The following is a 22406-nucleotide window of genomic DNA, read 5'->3' as shown; positions in this document are numbered from 1 at the left end:
CCTGGTTTTTGGTAATTGCTAGTTTGTATGGAGCCGTTGGCACTTCTTAAAGTGAGGTCAAGAAAGTTAATCGTTTGGGGGTGAAAGTCATGAGTAAACCTAAGATTGAAGGGATTGGAATTAAGGTGTGAAACGAAAGCAGTGATAGATGTGATGTCCCCATCCCAAATAAAGAATAAGTCGTCTATGTAACGGCCATAGAGGACCAGATTCGCACCAAAGGAGGACCCCCAAATGAGTTGGTCCTCAACCTCCCCCATATAGAGGTTAGCGTAACTTGGCGCGAATCTGGTCCCCATGGCCGTTCCCATCACCTGTAAGTAAAAAGTGTCCTGGAAAAGAAAATAATTGTGTTTGAGGATAAATGAAATAGAATCTGTGAGGAAAAGTTGTAGTTCCACCGTCAGATCACCATCCTCCCTTAGTCTTTTGGAAATGGTTTTAATACCCAACTCGTGTGGTATATTTGAATAGAGACTCTCCACATCAAGGGTTAGAAAGTGGTAGGTCTCTTTCCAAGTTATATCTTTGATCAAATTTAAGAAATGAGTGGAGTCACGGATGTGTGATCTGAGGGTGGAAACTCGTGATTGTAAGTGTAAATCAACAAATTGTGAAAGATTGGAAGTGAGTGATTGGACACCAGAAATAATGGGACGGCCAGGTGGGGAAGTGAGGTGTTCGTGAATTTTAGGTAGGTGATAGAAAATGGGGACCAAAGGGTGAGGGTTAAATAAAAAGTAATATTCCTCTTTAGAAATAACAGAATCCAAAGTGGCTTGGTCAAGAAGTGCCTTCAGCTCCAAAATATATTTTTGGGTGGGATTAGTGGGTAATTTGATATAGAAGGAAAGGTTGGACAGTTGACGGAGTGCTTCGTCCACATAACACACTCTGTCCTGGATGACAATTCCTCCGCCCTTGTCGGCCTCCCTGAAGACAATGGAGGTGTCCCCAGTGAGACCGGCAAGGGCTTTTTTCTCCCATATGGTAAGGTTATCTCTAAATTTATATTTAGATTTACGTTTTTCAGAGGAACAAAGTTCCTTGAAGTCGTCAAGTGTCGTTTTATAAAAAGACTCAATACTTGTTCCTTTCGCCTTTATTGGATAAAAGTCAGATTTGTTTTTTAGTTTAGACTTGTCTATATCGAAGATTTTTTTGGGGGAGTTGTTACTCTCTACCCATAGCTCTGCCAAAGTGTCCAGAGAGGTCTGGTCACCGCTATCCAGAAAAATGGGGAATCCAGGATCATTATTTTTAAGAGACCTTTGTGAAGAGAAATATCTCTGTCGGCACAATGTGCGAATGTATCGATTGAGTTCGATAAAGAGTGTGAAAATATTTGCGTCAGTGGAGGGCGAAAATTTCAAACCTTTTTGTAATAATTTAGACTCTACTTCACTAAGTTGTCTTGAGGAAATATTGAAAATATTAGTGATTGGTTTTGCAGATGTTAATTTCTTGCGTTGAACCCTCTTTCCTCCTCTTGCTCCTCTATGCTTGAGTGACGTCTTTTCTTTGGCGTACCTCCCCCCTGATATCTTCCATTTCCCTGTAGGGGCGGGATCCTAAAAAATGTTGATCTGAGTGGGGTGTTTTGGAGGTCCTACTTGTGGGGTCTTTAGGTCTAGCTCCTGATACCTGGTGAATGTGTTCAGGGTTGGTATTATTACCCTGGTAAGGTTTCCTATAGGTACTTTTGTTGTCCGAGGAGATATTCTTTAATTTACTTGAATATTTAGCCCTGTATTGGGGTGAGTCATATACCTTAATGTCACCCATTTTTTCAAATTGTCGTCTCTCTATGCACTGTTTTTGTTTATATTGTATGAAATGAAACTGTCAATTACACTTCACAGGTGTATTGATTCCCCCATTAGGAGGGGTATATATACCTGTACTAGTTAACCAGTCCTCCACACCTTTGATAAAGCTGCAGGACGCAGTGAAACGCGTTAGGTGATCTACCCCAGCCTCTGGATATCGCTGTGAATATTCACTATCTTTGTGGTCACTACCTATTCATCACTTCTACTGTGGATAATTTCTTTTGGCGGACACCGTGCTGAGGAACTCCTGGTAAACAACATCTACACCAGTGAGAGGTACTCCTGGGCACGGAAGCCAGACTCCACAAAATTGCAGAACTACCCATTGGGTGTACCATCATAGCTCCCCCTCTGGTGATTCGAGACATCAACATCTTCTCTCACCCCAATCAAGAGGTTCCAACAACATCAAGCGAGCTACCTTCCTCCAGTGGCAACCCATTCAGCCACAGACATCGTGAGGACTCCCAGTTCTGCTAACCATAAAGGACATCCCATCTCCAACTGGTAATGTGCACTTACCTGTTTTTCACAAAGTGACCACCTTAACTGACTCAGACGTGTCCATTGAGGCGGGGATTCATTTATCCATTTTTATTATTTCCATTAATTCCACTTTACGTTTATTTCCCCACCTTATCCATTATACTGGTTTTATTTATGTATTTCATGTATTATATTGTTTTGTATGTATTTTAACAGTAAAATTTGATATTTTTACTATCTGGTATCATTCATTGATTCAAGCGCTGCTCGACTCGCCTAGTGCGTGTCTTGTTTCTCCTAATCTCCAGAACTGTACTCCTTGGGCTGAAATGTAACATTCATAGCCACTAAAGCGGCTTTTAAGACGGCCTTCTTGCTTTTGGGGCCTACCAAAGCCAGACAACATTATTTTCTGGCTTTTAAGGCTCAGGGCAGGGTTAGAAGTAAGTCATCCTAAAGGCTCCAGTCCTCCTCCCCGAAAACCCAGAAATTAAAACCCCATCAAGCTTGGTCTGGTCGCAGTCATTCCCCTTAGAAGGATGGCAAGCTCTTTTTCTCATGCCGGAAGTCCAATCCTGGGGGTTTCCAGGTTGGGTGGTTGGTTCCTGGACTTTGCCATTGTATAAATGACCTCCAAGACAGATTAGATTCCATTGTATTTTTCGGCTACGCTCTTTCATTTTTTAAACTAACCCTGTTTCACTTTGTTACCACCGGTCTGCCTGCTAGATGTCACCAAGGCTTCTGCCCTTCACTCATTCACTCATTTCTTCTGTTCTGCAGATTGCAACGATCACCCCTGTCCCTCCTTCTCATCACAGAATGGGTTTCTATTTAAACTTTTTCTTGGTGTGGAAGCCCAGTGGGTCTTTCCACAGCATTCTCAACATGAAACAGCGCAACCTGTTCCTGAGAGTACCCAAATTCAGAATGGAGTCTCTTTAATCCATGCTTCAGAATCTGGAACCGGGAGACTTCATGGCTTCTTTAGTTATTCAGGACGCCTATCTCCACATTCCAATATGTCAAGTTCACCAGTTTCACTCCAAACCACTACAGCTGGAGCTGCTCCATCAGTGTAGTCGCTCTCACTTCCACCTCAAGACCAAATGCTACCTTCATTTGCCTCTCTCCCCTATGTTGGCTCAAACCTTCTCATCCCAGCATGGGTCGCACCTTTGGGAATCACTACTAGATTCTGCCAACCACAGACGCCAGTCTCCGAGGTTGGGGCGAGGTGGAAGATCGTTCCTTTCAGGGTTTATGAGCAAGCCACGAAATGTGCCTGCCCATCAACGTATTGGAATTACAGGCAATCTACTTTGCTCTTCGTCAGAGGGAACCAATGCTCCACAACAGGCCAGTGCAGATATAAACAGGCAATATGCCAGCTGTGCTATATAAATTACCAGGGCAGGACCAGGAGTTGCACCACCATGGTAGAAGTCACTATGATTCTCAGGTGGGTGGAACAGTTTCTTCCCTCCCTATCGGCAGTGCACATCCCAGTAGTCTTGAACTAATTCTTGAGTCTACAAGATGTCCATTCAGGAGAATGGCTGCTTCACCCAGAGGTATTTTACCTTTTGACAAAATGCTGGGGTCAACCTCTGGTGGACCTAATGGCCTCCAGGCAGCTAAACATGTACAGCTCTTGGACCCAGGGATCCAGCAGAATGCTTTTTGGGTGGCCTCTCAGCACCTTGGCCATTCCAAATGGTATACAGCTTTCCTCTCATTGCTATTCTTATACAAGTATTGGGTCGGCTGAAAAATGAGAAGGTGACCACCATTCGGGTGGCTCCAGATTATCTGAGTACATGGAACTTCTCAGACTGCTGGTTGCCCCTCCAAACCATCTCCCACTTTGGCCGGACCTATAGTCTCATGGACTTTGTCATCACCTGGATCTCCTCCAATTGAATTAGAAGGGGTGGCTGTTGAGTGGTCAATCTTAAGAGCGAGAGGATTATCATCTCAGGTCATTCAAACATGCTCGCAGCTCGCAAACTATCCTCTGCCAGGATTTATCATAGGGTTTGGCAACGGTACTTCCAATGGTGCGCTTCAAATGCTATAACCCAAAGGTCCATCATTTCTCCAGTTTTCTGGAGTTCCTGCAAAGAGGTTTGGACTTGGGCCTTCATTGTTTCTCCTTGAAGGTCCAGGGATTTGTCACTAGTCCTTCATAAACTTCAGGGAGCTCCATTTCTAGCCAATGGATTCCATGGATCACATGTTTTTCTTTTGCCCATGTCCTCTGCTCGTAGATTCAAACTTAGGGGCCCTCTCTCATCATTCACACTTTTGGGTGTTCCATGAGGACTGAGCGGTATTACAAACTAGACAAGATATCTGCCTATGGTTGTGACGAACCAGGAACATTTTTGTACCAGTTTTTTCTCGAGAACTTTCTTCTTCTTGGTTGTGGTCGGGGCCCTGCGTATTTATGTGTGTTTGACCACTCCTTTAGCAAACCTGAGTCTTTGTACTTTATGATGTACACAAGTTAGTCTGGCCTGCCTCAAAACAGGCCTTGGCTCCCTAGTTGTGTCTCACCATTTGCCAGGCCAATCTGTTGGTGGAGAAACTCATGCCAGTTTCAGTGAAGGCCTTCTCCACTTGGTCTGTTGGTGCTTTGTGGGTACTGCCCGCTAGTGTTTCCTGCAGAGCATCCACGTGGGCTTCTGTGCATATGTTCATCAAATTCCATCATTTTGACAACTTTGCCTCAGCAGATGCTGCTTTCAGGTAAGGGGTCTTCAGTACAGCTTAGGAGCGTTCTCACCCATAAAGGGACAGCTTTGTGTCATCCCATAGTCCCAGAATCCCCCATGGGCTGAAAGTCAAAAAGAAGATTTACACCTCTGTCTGGGCAGAGTCCTGCTAGGTTTGGACACAGTCAGGGGAGTGTTATGCTTGTGCTCGGTGCGTGTTCCTCTGTGTGGTATTCTCTCCTATACCAGTTACTTAGCTTGTTAAGTTTTACTGGTTCCTAAGGACAGGGGGGAATAGGGTAGGAGGAGCCTAACTCCAGAAGTTAACTCCATGATGCCTGGGTCCTCCAATCCAAACCATACCCATAATCCCAACATCCACCATGGCTTCAGAAGATTTTGCAGGTAAAAATTTAATTTTTCTGGTTTATCCTCCTTCAGCCTCTTCTTGAGATGATCTGGATCTACTAGACGTAGTTTGAGTTCTGTGGATTTACTTGGATCTGCTCTGTCTCGCCTCCAGAGACTATTCTAGTGCAGGGTGACTGGCTCCTGACTGGGCGTCCACGCATTCCTCTTATCATACCTATGTACACAGACCATGAAGAGAAGGGAATGAGTCCTGGTCTTGTCTATAACATAGATTGGGGACACTGAGTCGGTCTAAAGACCAGTTAGATCCAGAATATAATGAATAGCTCTGGAAGCAAAAAGTTATATGAAGTCTTCCCTGCATTTAATTAGGATTTACCATGGGTGCAGGTCAGTGTTTGGGTGGACATTAGGGTTGGACATCACTGATAACGAGGCTTCCAGTCCTGTGACGATGGCAGGGAAATGTTACTGGCCAATGGCTGCTGTTCTGTTGGTGATGTCACAGTGACTGGGTGGTTGCATTGTGCATTATTAAGGCGGGTCTGTTCTAGGTGATTTATTTTCTCTCTTTGCCAACAGTCAGATTTGCTGTAAGTACATTTAGAATTGTAATAAAGTGTTTAGAAATGACTGATACAATGACAATCTGCTCCTCAGTGTAAGATCATTGTTTTTATTTCCGTACAATTTATTTCATTCTCGGCAGATGAAGACAGAAGGAAAAATATCGTGATGGGAGATCTAATTTTGTTTCCAGACATTAAAATAGAAGATAACATCATAGGAGATTCTCCAGGAGAAAACACCATTATCTCAGATATACATCCAGTGCTTTATCGTGCAAATTCATCATCTGATCCTTCAACTCAAGGGGATTCTACTCCTAATAACTCTGCCATTGTTACACGTAGTACAGGTCATACAGCTAATGCAGGCTTTCCATGTTCTGTGTGTGGGAAATGTTTTACACGGAAATCATATCTCATTATACATCAGAGAATTCACACAGGTGAGAAACCATTTCCATGTTCTGAGTGTGGAAAATGTTTTGCAGATAAATCAGATCTTGTTAAACATCAGAGGGCTCACACAGGTGAGAAACCATTTCCATGCTCTGAGTGTGGAAAATGTTTTGCAGATAAATCAGGTCTTGTTAAACATCAGAGAATTCACACAGGTGAGGAACCATTTCCATGTTCTGAGTGTGGGAAACGTTTTACACGGAAATCACATCTTGTTGTACATCAGAGAATTCACACAGGTGAGAAACCATTTCCATGTTCTGAGTGTGGAAAGTATTTTACTCGGAAATCACATATTGTTGTACATCAGAGAATTCACACGGGTGAGAAACCATTTCCATGTTCTGAGTGTGGAAAATGTTTTGCAGATAAATCAGATCTTGTTAAACATCAGAGGGCTCACACAGGTGAGAAACCATTTCCATGCTCTGAGTGTGGAAAATGTTTTGCAGATAAATTAGATCTTGTTAAACATCAGAGAATTCACACAGGTGAGAAACAATTTCCATGTTCTGAGTGTGGGAAATGTTTTAAACGGAAATCACATCTTGTTTTACATCAGAGAATTCACACAGGTGAGAAACCATTTCCATGTTCTGAGTGTGGAAAATGTTTTACTCAGAAATCAGAACTTGATATTCATCAGAGAAGTCACACAGGTGAGAAACCATTTCCATGTTCTGAGTGTGGAAAATGTTTTACTCAGAAATCAGAACTTGTTATTCATCAGAGAAGTCACACAGGTGAGAAACCATTTCCATGTTCTGAGTGTGGAAAATGTTTTACTCAGAAATCATATCTTGTTAAACATCAGAGAATTCACACAGGTGAGAAACCATTTCCATGTTCTGAGTGTGTGAAATGTTTTCCACGGAAATCACATCTTCTTTTACATCAGAAAATTCACACAGGTGAGAAACCATTTCAATGTTCTGAGTGTGGAAAATGTTTTACTCAGAAATCATATCTTGTTAAACATCAGAGAATTCACACAGGTGAGAAACCATTTCCATGTTCTGAGTGTGTGAAAAGTTTTACTCAGAAATCACATCTTGTTAAACATCAGAAAATTCACACAGGTGAGAAACCATTTCCATGTTCTGAGTGTGGAAAATGTTTTACTCAGAAATCAAATCTTGTTAAACATCAGATAATTCACACAGGTGAGAAACCATTTCCATGTTCTTAGTGTGGAAAATGTTTTGCAGATGAATCAGGTCTTGTTATACATCAGAGAAGTCACACAGGTGAGAAACCATTTCCATGTTCTGCGTGTGGAAAATATTTTGCACGTAAATCAGGTAGTCTATGACCCAAAGGTCTATCAACTCTACAGTGTTCTGGCTTTCTGCAAAAAGATTTGGACTTGGGCCTTCATTGTTCCTCCTCGAAGGTCCAGGTCTCCTCCCTCTCTGTGTTATTTCAATAACAATTGGCAGCTTCTTTCACAATTCATACTCTTTTTGCAGGGGGTGCTACACCTTTGACCTCTGGTGCATCCTTTGATTCATCCGTGGGATTTGTCACTAGTCCTTCATAAACTTCAGGGAGCTCCATTTTGAGCCATTGGGATTCCATGGATCACATGTTTTTCTTTTGGCCATGTCCTCTGCTCGTAGAGATTCGAACTAAGGGGCCTCTCTCATCATTCACACTTTTTTGGTGTTCCATGAGGACAGAGCGGTATTACGAACTAGACAGGATATCTGCCTATGGTTGTGACGAACCAGGAACATTTTTGTACCAGTTTATTCTCGAGAACTTCTTCAGTCTCTGATTCTTTGGAGACATTGGTTGTGGTCAGGGCCCTGCGTATTTATGTGTGTTTGACCACTCCTTTAGCAAACCTGAGTCTTCGTACTTTTATGATGTACACAAGTTAGGCTGGCCTGCCTCAAAACAGGCCTTGGCTCACTAGTTGTGTCTCGCCATTTGCCAGGCCAATCTGTTGGTGGAGAAACTCGTGCCTGTTTCAGTGAAGGCCTTCTCCACTTGGTCTGTTGGTGCTTCATGGGCACCGCCCACCAGTGTTTCCTGTAGAGCATCCACGTGGGCTTCTGTGCATATGTTCATCAAATTCCATCATTTTGACACCTTTGCCTCAGCAGATGCTGCTTTCAGGTAAGGGGTCTTCAGTACAGCTCCGGAGTGTTCCCACCCATAAAGGGACAGCTTTGTGATGTCCCATAGTCCCAGAATCCACCATGGGCTGAAAGTCAAAAAGAAGATTTACACCTGTCTTGGCAGAGTTCTGCTAGCTTTGGACACAGTCAGGGCAGTGTTATGCTTGTGCTCGGTGCGTGTTCCTCTGTGTGATCTTCTCTCCTATACCAGTTACTCAGCTTGATAAGTTTTACTGGTTCCTGAGGACAGGGGGGAATAGGGTAGGAGGAGCCTAACTCCAGAACTTAACTCCATGATGCCTGGGTCCTCCAATCCAAACCATACCCATCATCCCAACATCCACCATGGCTTCAGAAATAAGATTTTGGAGGTAAAAATTCAATTTTTCTGGTTTATCCTCCTTCAGCCTTTTCCTGAGATGATCTGGATCTACTAGACGTAGTTTGAGTTCTGTGGATTTACTTGGATCTGCTCTGTCGTCTCCAGAGACTATTCTAGTGCAGGGTGACTGGCTCCTGACTGGGCGTCCACGCATTCCTCTGATCATACCTATGTACACAGACCATGAAGAGAAGGGAATGAATCCTGGTCTTGTCTATAACATAGATTGGGGACACTGAGTAGGTCTAGAAACCAGTTAGAACCAGAATATAATGAATAGCTCTGGAAGCAAAAAGTTATATGAAGAGTCTTCCCTGCATTTAATTAGGATTTACCATGGGTGCAGGTCAGTGTTTGGGTGGACATTGGGGTTGGACATCACTGATAACGAGGCTTCCAGTCCTATGAAGATGACAGGGAAATGTTACTGGCCAATGGCTGCTGTTCTGTTGGTGATGTCACAGTGACTGGGTGGTTGCATTGTGCATTATTAAGGTGGGTCTGTTCTAGTTGATTTATTGGTACTTGTTTCCTAGCATGGCCACAATCGTGTGGATCGTGTACCTTTAAGTTAAGGTACACGATCCACACGATGGACCCGATTTCCTTTGAAATCAGGTCCATTTTGCCGGCAAAGGGTCAAAATCGGGGGGCATCGCGTCGGTCGGGACCAATAACATTCCCCTTTCCTTTTCATTCCCCTACCTTTTCATTCCCCTACTATCCACGTCGGCGTGGAGTTGAGAATAGAATAGTGTGGCGAGCCACCGAGCCCGAAGCGTGGCGAGCGGACGCGTATAACTTCACAGGTATACGCGTCCGCTCGCCACGCTTCGGGCTCGGTGGCTCGCTGCGCTCGCCACACTATTCTATTCTCAACTCCACGCCGACGTGGATAGTAGGGGAATGAAAAGGTCGGAGGACGCGCACCGCCGCCCCTTGCGGGCTCGCTGCGCTCGCCACGCTTCGGGTTGGCGTCTATCGTGGGGTGGGGTTTACGTCGTTTAATTTGGGGGTCTAGGGAATATTTTACATTGAATCCAATGTAAAATCGGGTCCCAGGGACCCGATTTACATTTCATTCAATCAAAAAATCGGGTCGGTCGCGTCAATCGCATCGCATGCGATGCGATCGACCCGATTTTTCCGACACGACCACCCCGATGTAAATCGGTGTGGCCGTGCTAGGAAACAAGTACCGATTTATTTTCTCTTTTCGCCAACAGTCAGATTTGCTGTAATTACATTTAGAATTGTAATAAAGTGTTTAGAAATGACTGATACAATGACAATCTGCTCCTCAGTGTAAGATCAATGTTTTTATTTCCATACAATTTATTTCATTCTCGGCAGATGAAGACAGAAGGAAGCATATCATGATGGGAGATCTAATTTTGTTTCCAGACATTAAAATAGAAGATACCATCATACGAGATTCTCCAGGAGTAAACCCCATTATCTCAGATATACATCCAGTGCTGTATAGTGCAAATTCATCATCTGATCCTTCATCTCAAGGGGACTCTGCTCCTAATAACTCTGCCATTGTTACACATAGTACAGGTCATACAGCTGATACAGGCTTTCCATGTTCTGAGTGTGGGAAATGTTTTACACAGAAATCATATCTCATTATACATCAGAGAAGTCACACAGGTGCAAAACTATTTCCATGTTCTCAGTGTGGGAAATGTTGTGCATTTAAATCAGAACTTGTTATTCATCAGAGAAGTCACACGCATGAGAAACCTTTTCCATGTTGTGCGTGTGGAAAATATTTTGCACGGAAATCACATCTTGTTATACATAAGAGAACTCACACAGGTGCAAAACCATTTACATGTTCTGAGTGTGGAAAATGTTTTACACAGATGTCAGGTCTTGTTACACATCAGAGAACTCACACAGGTGAGAAACCATTTCCATGCTGTGAGTGTGGAAAATGTTTTGCACGTAAATCAAAACTTGTTATACATCAGAGAGGTCACACAGGTGAGAAACCATTTCCATGTTCTGAGTGTGGGAAAGGTTTTGCAGATAAATCAGGTCTTAAACATCAGAGAGGTCACACAGGTGAGAAACCATTTACATGTTCTGAGTGTGGGAAATGTTTTACAATTAAATCAGAACTTGTTATTCATCAGAGAAGGCACACAGGTGAGAAACCATTTCCATGCTCTCAGTGTGGAAAATGTTTTGCACGGAAATCAGTGCTTGTTAAATATCAGAATTTACACAGGTGAGAAACCATTTCCATGTTATGAGTGTGGGAAATGTTTTACACACAAGTCAAGTCTTCTTAGCCATGAGGCACAATGCCAAAACAGTAGAAGAGGCACAGGCATTTCTTAGAGTGGCTTTTCTAAACTCTTGAAAATACTGCAAGGAGCTGCAGTGAAACGCGTCAGGGTGCATTGACCAACTTGCTACATCTGTGTCTGCGCTTGGAGCAGTATCTGGACACTGATACTTTTGGAACCATAGAGACTGCAGAAACTACGCCTGATTCAGGTTATTGGCACATATCTATCCACTGTGACTCTAGTGAGGAACCACCAAATGAACATTTATCTATAAGGACACCTAGGACTCTCCTCCAGCAGTGATGGGCCTGGGAATGACCACCTGCAATGTCTTGTGCATCTCTTGTTAGGGAGTTAGTGATCTGCAGCCAATACCTAGACTGAGTCCATTTATGTCACAGGAACAAGCACAGTAGCATTTTTTTTTTTAAATTCGATTTTTTTTTAAGGTCCGTACATAATATAGAAGCAATAATATTACCAATAATACATCTTGACAGAATAAAAAGGGGAATTGCTGTTAGTTTAGAGAATTGTGCTCGGAATACAAAGAAAGTAAGTGATACTATGGGGAACGTGACGCCGGCACTGTATAACATGTCATTTGTATGCACACAAACATTGTACAATAAAATCTCTCTTGTGAGATCATCACGTCGCATCTGGAAACAATAAAATAACTATGGAACCTAAACAGATCGGGCATCAATGGATAAACTAAAAGTCAAACCCAACCCCGACGGATCAGCCCAAAAAATCGGTTGAATATTGCCCCAAATCGGATATGTCTGACATACGCTCCGGCATGCAGTCCTGTGCGCATCGGAGTTGGAGGTCGGACGGCTGACCATAAGATGGGCCAGTATTGGACCCATCAGCGGGACATCACGGGTGCTTTTTTTAGAACCCACAAAGTGTGTCGCATCCGATCAGGTCCATAGGTGTGTGTGTGCCAGCAGTGCCACCACTGGCACACACCTGTAGTCTGCAGAGCGGGGAAGCGCCGGGCAGGAGAGACAATCTCCTCGCTCTGCACACTCCAGGGAACAGGCTGCACCGGTAGCTGCAGGCAGCCAGGAGATTTCAAAGCTCCCATTCAAATGAATGGGAGGCCGCTGATTGGCTGAGGGCTCTCCCAACCAATCAGCGGCCTTCCATTCATTTGAACATTCAACTTCCCCAGTAGCTATCCTGAGGGCACTTTTTACATGCGATGAATCGCATGTGATTTATCACATGTAAACAATGGCACATCAAGTGCCAAATCATTATGTGAGCCCTGCCGGGGGAACTCCAGGGAAATCTGGTCCTTAAGACACCTTTGGTTAAGGTTCTCTTTCTGAAACCAATCCCTGGCCTGAGCAAATATGCATGCCATATAATATTTCTCCAAGTCGGGGTATGCGACCCCCCCCCCCCCTACCGTTTTAGCGGTAATTAGGGTTGATTTTGCTATTTTGGGTTTAGCACCCCTCCAAACATAGCTGGATATAAGTCTATTAAATTTGTTGTAGACAGCCTTAGGAAGGGGGCGTGGGATTGTTCTAAACAAGTACATTCGTTTGGGCAGTAGCATCATCTTAACTGCGGCTATGCGGCCCACCCATGAGACCTCCTGCTTCATCCATTCTTTCGTAAGCTGCTCAAATGCTCTATACAGGGGCTCATAATTGCAGACAAGCAAATCCGACTCTTTGGAGAGGTTAACCCCCAGATATTTCAGCTTGGATTGCCGGGCGTATTTGTACGCATTAGTTAGGTGTTTAAGTGTGGTATCTGGAATATTAAATGGAAGGGCCTCAGTCTTAGTGGTGTTTGATTTGTAGTAAGAGATTTTGGAATATAGTTCCAGGACTATGTGCACCTGGGGTAGAGAGGTTTCTGGCTCGAGAAGGCACAGGAGGATGTCATCCGCGAATAAGAAGACCTTATGGGATAGGCCTCCTATTACTGGTCCAGCGATCGCATTCACTGATCTAAGGCGCTCAGCCAGAGGTTCAAAAGCAAGAGCAAAAATCAATGGGGATAATGGGCAGCCTTGGCGGGTGCCATTGGAAATAATGAATTTAGATGAGTTACATCCATTGGCAAAGACTCTAGTGGTCGGAGAGGAGGATAGGGCCAAATAGTCAAGAAATTTATCTTCAAATCCAAATCGACGCAAGGTCGCCTGCATATAGTCCCAGTGAAGCCTATCAAAGGCCTTCTCTGCGTCGAGGGACAAGGCCAATAGGAGCAGTTGCTGGGCTTGACAATATTCAATAATATGAATAACTCTACGGGTATTGTCTGACGCCTGTCTACCTAGTACAAAACCCACCTGGTCTGGGTTAATCACATCTGGTAGTAGGGGAGAGAGCCGGATTGCTATCATTTTGGCCAATAATTTAATGTCAATCTCTGACTTTCTGATTCTCGCACCCCTGATTACATTTGTCCCTGGTCGTAGAGAATAAGCTAAGAGACCTGGCGGAGCCACTACATTAGGAGATGGTAAACCATTTCAGTTTTCTGTGTGCAAGAAATGTTCACAGAGATCTTTGTGCACAGTACAGAAGTCATACAGGTGTGGATCTGTTTTTATGCTTTGAGTGTGAGAAATGTTTTCTACAAAAATCATTATTACACATCAAGGAATTTACAGGTAAGAAGTACTTCACATGTTCGGAGTGTGAGAAATGTTTTACACAAAAATTATATTATTACACATCATGGGGGGGGGTATAGTAAGAAACCTTATACCAATAAATGAGTGTAGAATAGAGGGCAAAGACAGCTACATTGTGGAGGAAGTTAGGAAGAAGGGAACAAGGTATACGGAAGGAGAGACACAGCCAAATACAAATATTGTCCATGCTACTGATTTATCGTTTTAGGAACCTTCTGTAACAGGTAACATGACAAGGGCAAAGGAAAAACGAGATCTGAAATGCCTTTATCTGAATGCTAGGAGTGTAACTGGTAAAATGGGGGATCTAGAGACCTTAGTTTTGGGTGTTAGCATGGGGATAGATACCTGTGCACTAGTACCAATCCCATTATAATTATCAATTGTCAACAGTAATTGTAAAGAATCCACAGTATTGGCTTTTGAGTTCCTGGGCCCTGATAAATGATGTGGAGGTTCTCCCCTGATAGTAACTAAAGGTATAAAGGAAAGAAGAAAAAAGCCCTCTCGGGGCCTTATTCTGCTTGCTGCGGTTCTGTCCGCGTGCGGTCGGGCGGCCGATGTTTGGTGTTTGCGCATGTGCAGAGGCATATCTGCGCATTTGCGAACGCCGCACACGTCCAAATATGGCGTGAATTTTGTACACTCCGAACAGGGGGAGGAGAGGGGCGTGAAGGGCTGTTTGGGCTCATTACCATATGTGTACGCCATGCGTTTCATGGGCGTTCCCATGAAAACGCTGGGCGTACGTATGGTAATGCGGCCGTGACGCACGTGTGGGGGGCGGACATATGACATAGCCGGATGCCAGCTGCCCGCCCATATCCCTGCTTTTGCACGGAGAAATGCCCTAGTGGTCTGGAGCACTCGGTGCTGCCTGACCACTCGGTCCTGCATTCGATGGTCTGCGACCATCGAATGATGGGGGAGGTTCCCAGAGATGGATGAGGTGTTCACATGATAAATCCACTCGCGCTTCATTCGGTCAGCGGCTTACTGCATTCGGGCGGAGTGAGCGATCCGTACGGAAGGCGGGGCTAAGAAGCTCGGTTTCTGTCCGCAAATACGCATCCGACCGCACCAAGCAGAATAAGGCCCTCTGTTTGGGGGCACACTTATTAAAACGTAACATTAATTATATATGTACAACAGTTAGGGAACAGGCGCTCCTCCGGTTTAAGGGAGAAATATAAAGCACAATCCGGAGCTAATTTCACCCAATCCAAAAGAAGGTATAATCACAAGAGTCCTTTTGATAATATTTATTAATAGTCCTTAATGCGCACTGCACCGTGGATCTTTAATGGTTTATCAACACACCCAACGCGTTTCGTCCTTATGGACTTCATCAGGGGTCATCAATTTTTAAAAGTTGTACACAACACATGTTTCACATACATACATATCTTGTATACTAGCTGAGCCGGCTAAAACTCCGTCTGTCACTAGAAAGTGGGTGTTCCCTGTTCCCGGCCGGTTGTGATTGACAGGTCCGGTGGTATATAGGTTGGATCTGCGCGCGTAGTAGCCACGCCCTCTGACAAAGTCTTACGACGAAACGTGCCAGGGCGTGGCCTACGACGTGCCTCCAGCTGATCCCGCTACTGCCTCCTGTCTCCGGCTGTCTGTGACGTTCCTGATTGCGGCAGAGCAAGCCAGCGCTGCAGTTGTCTGAAGAACGTTTTTGGATATCCGGCCCTGGATGAGCGTGAGCAGTTTTGCCCCTTGGTTTTATATCATATCGTGTGGTACCCAGTCCACAGAGCAATATTTTATGGTACGAGTCTCTGACTCTTTTACACCGTGGAGACATTGTTGCTCTTATTAGATTGTTATTCGTTTGATGCACCATGAAGCGCCTTTCTCTACATTTTTCCTAGATACTTCTCCCTCTGAATTGGCTTAGATTAAAGTGCTTAGATGCGTTATATATACACAATTAGCCACATTTAAAATACATATTATAAAGTACAAAAAATCTATTAAAATTTATACATAAAAAATACATAAAAAGATGTATAAAATTTAAAAACATATTGCACTTCTAAAAATAGCAGCATACATAAATAATTTTGCACAACTGCTATTTTTAGAAGTGCAATATGTTTTTAAATTTTATACATCTTTTTATGTATTTTTTATGTATAAATTTTAATAGATTTTTTGTACTTTATAATATGTATTTTAAATGTGTATATATAACGCATCTAAGCACTTTAATCTAAACCAATTCAGATAGGATGTAGAATGTAACTGGACACAGGTCTAATATGATTGGCCGGCTGAGGACCACATGACGAAGCAGGCTGGTGTTATAAGCAAGAAAAACAGGTGTTTTCAAGCAACAATAATGGGCGCTGGTATGGGGTGCGTATGCAAAGCAGCTACTTATAGGGGTGAGCAATCCCTTACAAGATACATACAAAAAAACGAAAAAGAAGTAGCGCTGATAACACCAATGAACATAAATAATATTTAATGACAAGAATTAAAAACAAATTGGTAATAATAGATAAAACCACAGGATCCGTTCCTATAAATGCCACCGCTGAAAATAATGGTTCCAATATTATCCAAAGGAAGGTGTATAGTAGGCACCAGTTAGTGGTATGCTGGTAATAGATGTGTTTGAATAGTTACCACAGTCGCCACAATTGGATCACCAGGAGGAATTGTTCCATTCGGAGTGCATGTCAGCACTATCTCTCCAAAGTAGGTGAAGGTGCTGAAGTCCAGTGGAAATAAATTGCAGAGGTGCGCAGTGATAGCGCAAGTGGTGGCTGGTCCGGATCCAGTGAAATAAAAGTGCTGGGTGCAATGTCCAGGGCTCCTGACGCGTTTCCCTGCAACTAGGTGCAGCTTTGTCAAAGGAATAGCCATGTAGCTTGGAGGCTGGTTTATATACCTGTCCCTAATTGGGAAATCAGCACATGTGTGACACTTTCATCACTATGTTCATTGGTGTGTACATAAATCGTTTAAAAAATCATTATAAAAGGCAAAGAAGAGAGAACTGAACAAGAAGGCATAACAATAAACGTAAATAAACATGAATATCCAAAGTATATAGAGACAGTAGTTGATATTGGCTTAAGTACATCTGTTTACTCATTTCTATGGTTACCGAATCCCGGAAGTGTTACTAAACACGATGTTAATATCAACTACTGTCTCTATATACTTTGGATATTCATGTTTATTTACGTTTATTGTTATGCCTTCTTGTTCAGTTCTCTCTTCTTTGCCTTTTATAATGATTTTTTAAACGATTTATGTACACACCAATGAACATAGTGATGAAAGTGTCACACGTGCTGATTTCCCAATTAGGGACAGGTATATAAACCAGCCTCCAAGCTACATGGCTATTCCTTTGACAAAGCTGCACCTAGTTGCAGGGAAACGCGTCAGGAGCCCTGGACATTGCACCCAGCACTTTTATTTCACTGGATCCGGACCAGCCACCACTTGCGCTATCACTGCGCACCTCTGCAATTTATTTCCACTGGACTTCAGCACCTTCACCTACTTTGGAGAGATAGTGCTGACATGCACTCCGAATGGAACAATTCCTCCTGGTGATCCAATTGTGGCGACTGTGGTAACTATTCAAACACATCTATTACCAGCATACCACTAACTGGTGCCTACTATACACCTTCCTTTGGATAATATTGGAACCATTATTTTCAGCGGTGGCATTTATAGGAACGGATCCTGTGGTTTTATCTATTATTACCAATTTGTTTTTAATTCTTGTCATTAAATACTATTTATGTTCATTGGTGTTATCAGCACTACTTCTTTTTCGTTTTTTTGGTGTTATAAGCAACTCCCTGTGACCATGGCGGCACATCTTGAAAAAGGATATATCAAATATCCGAAACGCGTTGATCGGGCCGCATTCACCACTCAGCAGGAGCAGCGGGACGGATCTGAGCGGCGCTACACGGACCTCCGCTACCTGGCGTTGTCTGCAGCATGCCAAACAGTGAGGGAGAAGCCGCCGGTAACCTGCCCATCTGCACTGCCACACTTTGGACACTTTTTATTGTTGTTTGTCGTTTTTGGATCTGTGGATCTATGTGAAATAAATCCGTATTACCTGTTCCCTGACGTCCACGGTGGTCTATCTTACAAAGAAACCTCTGATGTGCATGCGAGATTGAATTCACATGTAAAGGTGCCCACACACGCACCGATCCCGGCGGTGCGATGCTGTACGATGGGGTGCGCGCTCCCGCGGCACCTCATCGCACAGTACAAAAAGTATGTGCTGCACATACTTTTTGTACTAGCTTTTTCTAGCATCGCATCGCATGCACATCGCATGCACAAGGCATACGATGCGATGCTATGTGTGCTAGTTAAGCCCACAACGCACGCCGGGATCGGTGCGTGTGTGGGCTCCTTTAGTTAATTTCATGTTGGTATTCCCTGCAATTGTGGAGTTTACTTAAAGAAACTGCTACGGGTACGCCTGAGTTGAAACTTATTGTAAGTTTACTTCCTTACGACACCAGGAAGAATTAACTGCAGAGAATAGAAATACCGCATCAAAGATAACCTGCATTTGTTATCGGTCATAGCGCTGGTCACTTGTTAAATCTTTTTTGTCTGTGCATTCCATTTAGTTTAGCACAACTGCCGTGATGCCCTCCCAGGGATAGAGATACATTCATTTGTTCCCCAGTGTGCTGGGAATAAATTCCAAAACACTTTTTAAATATTTTACAAGTTTAAATGACTACTTGCCAACAAAAATATAAGTCCAAATAATTTAGTAGCGTTCAAACCTCAAGTAAAAAAAAATGACGCTACTAATTTATTTGGCCTTTTTTTTTTTTGGGAAGCAGTCATTTAGTAGTCATTTAACCCCTTCCTGACGCAGCCAGTTTTTGCCTTCCTGACAGAGCCCTTTTTTTCAAATCTGACATGTATCACTTAAGTGGGGATAACTTTTTTTTGCTTTTACTTATCCCAGTGATTTTGAGATTGTTTTCTCATGACACATTATACTTCAAATTAGTGGTAAATTTGGGTCGATACAGTCTGTGTTTTTTTGTGAAAAATACCAAAATGTCATAAAAAATGGAAAATTTAGCAATTTTCAAAATGTTAAATTTTCTGCTTGTGAGACAAATAATCATACCACTCAAAATAGTTATTAACTAACATAGACCATATGTCTACTTTATGTTTCCATCATTATTTCAACCTCCTTTTAATTTTTTTGGACACTAGGAGGCTTAAAATATGAATAGCAAATTCTCAAATTTTCAAGAAAATTTCAAACACTGATTTTTTTAGGGACCAGTTCAGTTCTGATGTGACTTTGAGGGACTTGTATGTGAGACACCCCCATAAATGATGCCATTTCAAAAACTGCACCCCTCACAGTATTCAAAACAGCATTTTGGAAGTTTGTTAACCCTTTAGGTGTTTCACAGGAATTAAAACAAAGTGTAGGTGAAATTTCAAAATTTCATTTTTTTTGCAGATTTGCAATTTTAATACATTTTTCTAAGGAACACAGTAGATTTTACTAGAGAAATGTGACTAAAAATTGATTCCCCCAATTTTTTGTTTTCATAAATATCCTATATGTGGCCCTAGTGTGCACGTTGACCAAACCACAGGCTTCTTAATAGAAGGAGCACCTACTTGATTTTGGAGCCTCCTTTTTATGATATTATTTTTTAGGCACCATGTAGGTTTCTAGGCACCATAAGATGCTAAAAGTTAGGAACCCCCCCACAAGTGACCCCATTTTGCAAACTACACCCCTCAGGGAATTCATCTAGGGGTATAGTGTACATTTCAAACCCCCAGGGGTTTCACCAATTGTGGTACAACTGGGCAGTGAAAATGAAAAATTACATTTTTTACACAAAAATGCAGTTCTGGCTCAAATTTTTTCATTTTTACAAGGAATGAAGGAGACAAAGCACCCCAAAATCTGTGCCCCAATTTCTCCCGAGTACGGCAATGCCTCATATGTGACCAAAAAATACCATTTGGGTGCATGGCAGGACTCAGAAGGGAAGGAGTGATATTTGGATTTTGCAGCACAGATTCTGGTGGAATGTTGGTGGGTGCTATGTCGCATTAGCAAGACCCCCGAAGCACCAATAAAGTAGACCCCCCCCCCACAAGTGACCCCATTTTGCAAACTACACCCCTCAGGGAATTCATCTAGGGGTATAGTGTACATTTCAAACCCCCAGGGGTTTCACCAATTTTGATACAACTGGGCTGTGCAAATGAAAAATTACATTTTTTTACACAAAAATGCCGTTCTGGCTCAAAATTTTACATTTTCACAAGGAATGAAGGAGACAAAGCACCCCAAAATCTGTGCCCCAATTTCTCCCGAGTACGGCAATGCCTCATGTGTGACCAAAAAATGGCAGGACTCAGAAGGGAAGGAGTGATATTTGGATTTTGCAGCACAGATTCTGGTGGAATGTTGGTGGGTGCTATGTCGCATTAGCAAGACCCCCGAAGCACCAATACAGTGGAACCCCCCCACAAGTGACCCCATTTTGCAAACTACACCCCTCAAGGAATTCATCTAGGGGTATAGTGTACATTTCAAACCCCCAGGGGTTTCACCAATTTTGATACAACTGGGCTGTGCAAATGAAAAATTACATTTTTTTACACAAAAATGCAGTTCTGGCTCAAAATTTTTCATTTTCACAAGGAATGAAGGAGACAAAGCACCCCAAAATCTGTGCCCCAATTTCTCCTGAGTACGGCAATGCCTCACATGTGACCAAAAAATACCATTTGGGTGCATGGCAGGACTCAGAAGGGAAGGAGTGATTTTTGGATTTTGCAGCTCAGATTCTGGTGGAATGTTGGTGGGTGCTATGTCGCATTAGCAAGACCCCCGAAGCACCAATACAGTGGAACCCCCCCACAAGTGACCCCTGGACCCCCAAAAAGTTGCTGATCAGTTAATTTATACTGATCAGCACAAAAGGGGGGGCAGCAGGGGGGGCAGCAGTCAGTTGCACAGGCAGCACAACCTTTGGTGCAACTGACAGGTATATATATATAAAAAAAAAAAAAAGTTGCTGATCAGCACAGATATACTGATCAGCACAAAAGGGGGGGCAGCAGACACAAAATATAGCACTCTCTATCACTCTCTGTCACTATCTCTCACTCTATGACACTGCAGCAGCAGCACACAGGAAGTCACAAGATCCAGGAAGCAACCAGCTGCTGGCAGCACGCTACCAGCGGTGATCAGGTAAGTATCAGGCAAGGATCAGGCCAGTATATCACGACAGATTGGCCGGTGACCGCTCTGCACGCAATTCCAGACCGGAATTGCGTCTGCAGCGCAGTCACCATCTAGTCGCACTCCTTAAATCACGCGCTATGGCTGTGATTGGTCTGTCGGTCCGACGGACCAATCACAGCCTTGGGGGCAGGTGGGGTGAGGTGTGGTCATCACCGGTGACCCCCTCACCCCCCCTCACACCCGGCGGTGATTGATCCCTGTGTTACCGAGCGTCTGATTCGCCGGTAACACAGGAAACCGCTGCGAATGGCTGTTCACATTGAACAGCCAATCACAGCGATCGCCGACGGGGGGGAGGCATCGCCGCCCCCCCTGGGCATGCAGGGACATGTCTGCTGTCAGGGACAGCAGACATCGTCCCTCTGTCCCCGCGTCTATAGACGCGGGGACAGTTTAAAGTCATGACGTATATATACGTCATGTGTCGGGAAGTACATCCCGGCCATGACGTATATATACGTCAAATGTCGGGAAGGGGTTAAACTGGTAAAATATCTAAAAAGTGTTTAGAAGTCATCACTTCTAATCCTAATGCCACAAGGTCATTCTCCTACAAACATGCTAAAGGCGTGAACACAAAAATGAAACATGGCCTTGTGCCAGCTAGGCCACAATCCATTTAAAAGGGGTGTGGCCTTTCAGGATCTAGGCTGGAATCGGCTCTTAGTCTCACCATACCATATTTTTTGGCTCTTTGCCTCTGACTGGTTGGCCACCCCTGATCTAGAAGAAAAAAATTCTTTACGGTCAGAGCAGTCAAACTTTGGAACTCTCTTCCTCGAGAAGTGGTGTCGGCAGACACAATAAATACGTTTAAAATAAGGTTGGATAAACATTTATTGGTTAAAAATATCCATGGGTACAAATAAGGGTACTCTTTACCTATCACGGCGCCCACGATCTCCATCGCGGGCGTCGTGGGTAAAGAAATCGCGGGCATCGCGGCCAGTACATTAACGGCCGCGACGCGATGCCCGCGATCACCGCGATTTCCCATAGGGTTCAATGTTAAATTTAGTGCTGCCCGCGATTTTACATTCAATGCTTCAATGGCCGCGATTTGGCCATAGGAATCAATGTTAAATGGGCTACAGAGCCCAAATAGGCACAATTAACACTTAAATGTCCCCCCAAATTTGTAACGCCACCCCACGATCCACGCCAACCCGAAGCGTGGCAAGCG

The 22406-nt window shown here is 43.6% G+C and overlaps 3 protein-coding genes across 4 annotated transcripts in view; 2 read left to right on the top strand and 1 right to left on the bottom strand.

The window, feature by feature from the left end:
- The window catches only part of LOC146007455 (uncharacterized), a 202042-nt gene extending 189774 nt beyond the window's left edge, over positions 1-12268 (top strand). Inside the window, exon 6 of one of the 2 annotated variants that reach the window (XM_083145815.1) lies at positions 10291-12268. In XM_083145815.1, the coding sequence (XP_083001941.1) occupies positions 10291-11180 (890 nt within the window). In that variant the 3' untranslated portion in view covers positions 11181-12268. Of the gene's footprint in view, positions 1-6116; positions 9677-10290 lie in introns of those variants that run through there. The other variant, XM_083145814.1, reaches the window with a different exon arrangement.
- LOC146007459 (uncharacterized) overlaps positions 1-22406 on the top strand; it is a 606258-nt gene that overhangs the window by 464324 nt on the left and 119528 nt on the right. The gene's annotated exons all lie outside the window — the stretch shown is intronic.
- Positions 1-22406, bottom strand: part of LOC146007468 (uncharacterized) — a 158660-nt gene that overhangs the window by 128906 nt on the left and 7348 nt on the right. The gene's annotated exons all lie outside the window — the stretch shown is intronic.

The sequence above is a fragment of the Crinia signifera genome, chromosome 6, assembly GCF_055691185.1.
Source record: "Crinia signifera chromosome 6, ASM5569118v1, whole genome shotgun sequence".
NCBI classification, from domain to species: Eukaryota; Metazoa; Chordata; class Amphibia; order Anura; family Myobatrachidae; genus Crinia; species Crinia signifera.
Note: the sequence above shows the minus strand (reverse complement) of the source record. Positions and strands in the feature narration are given on the sequence as shown.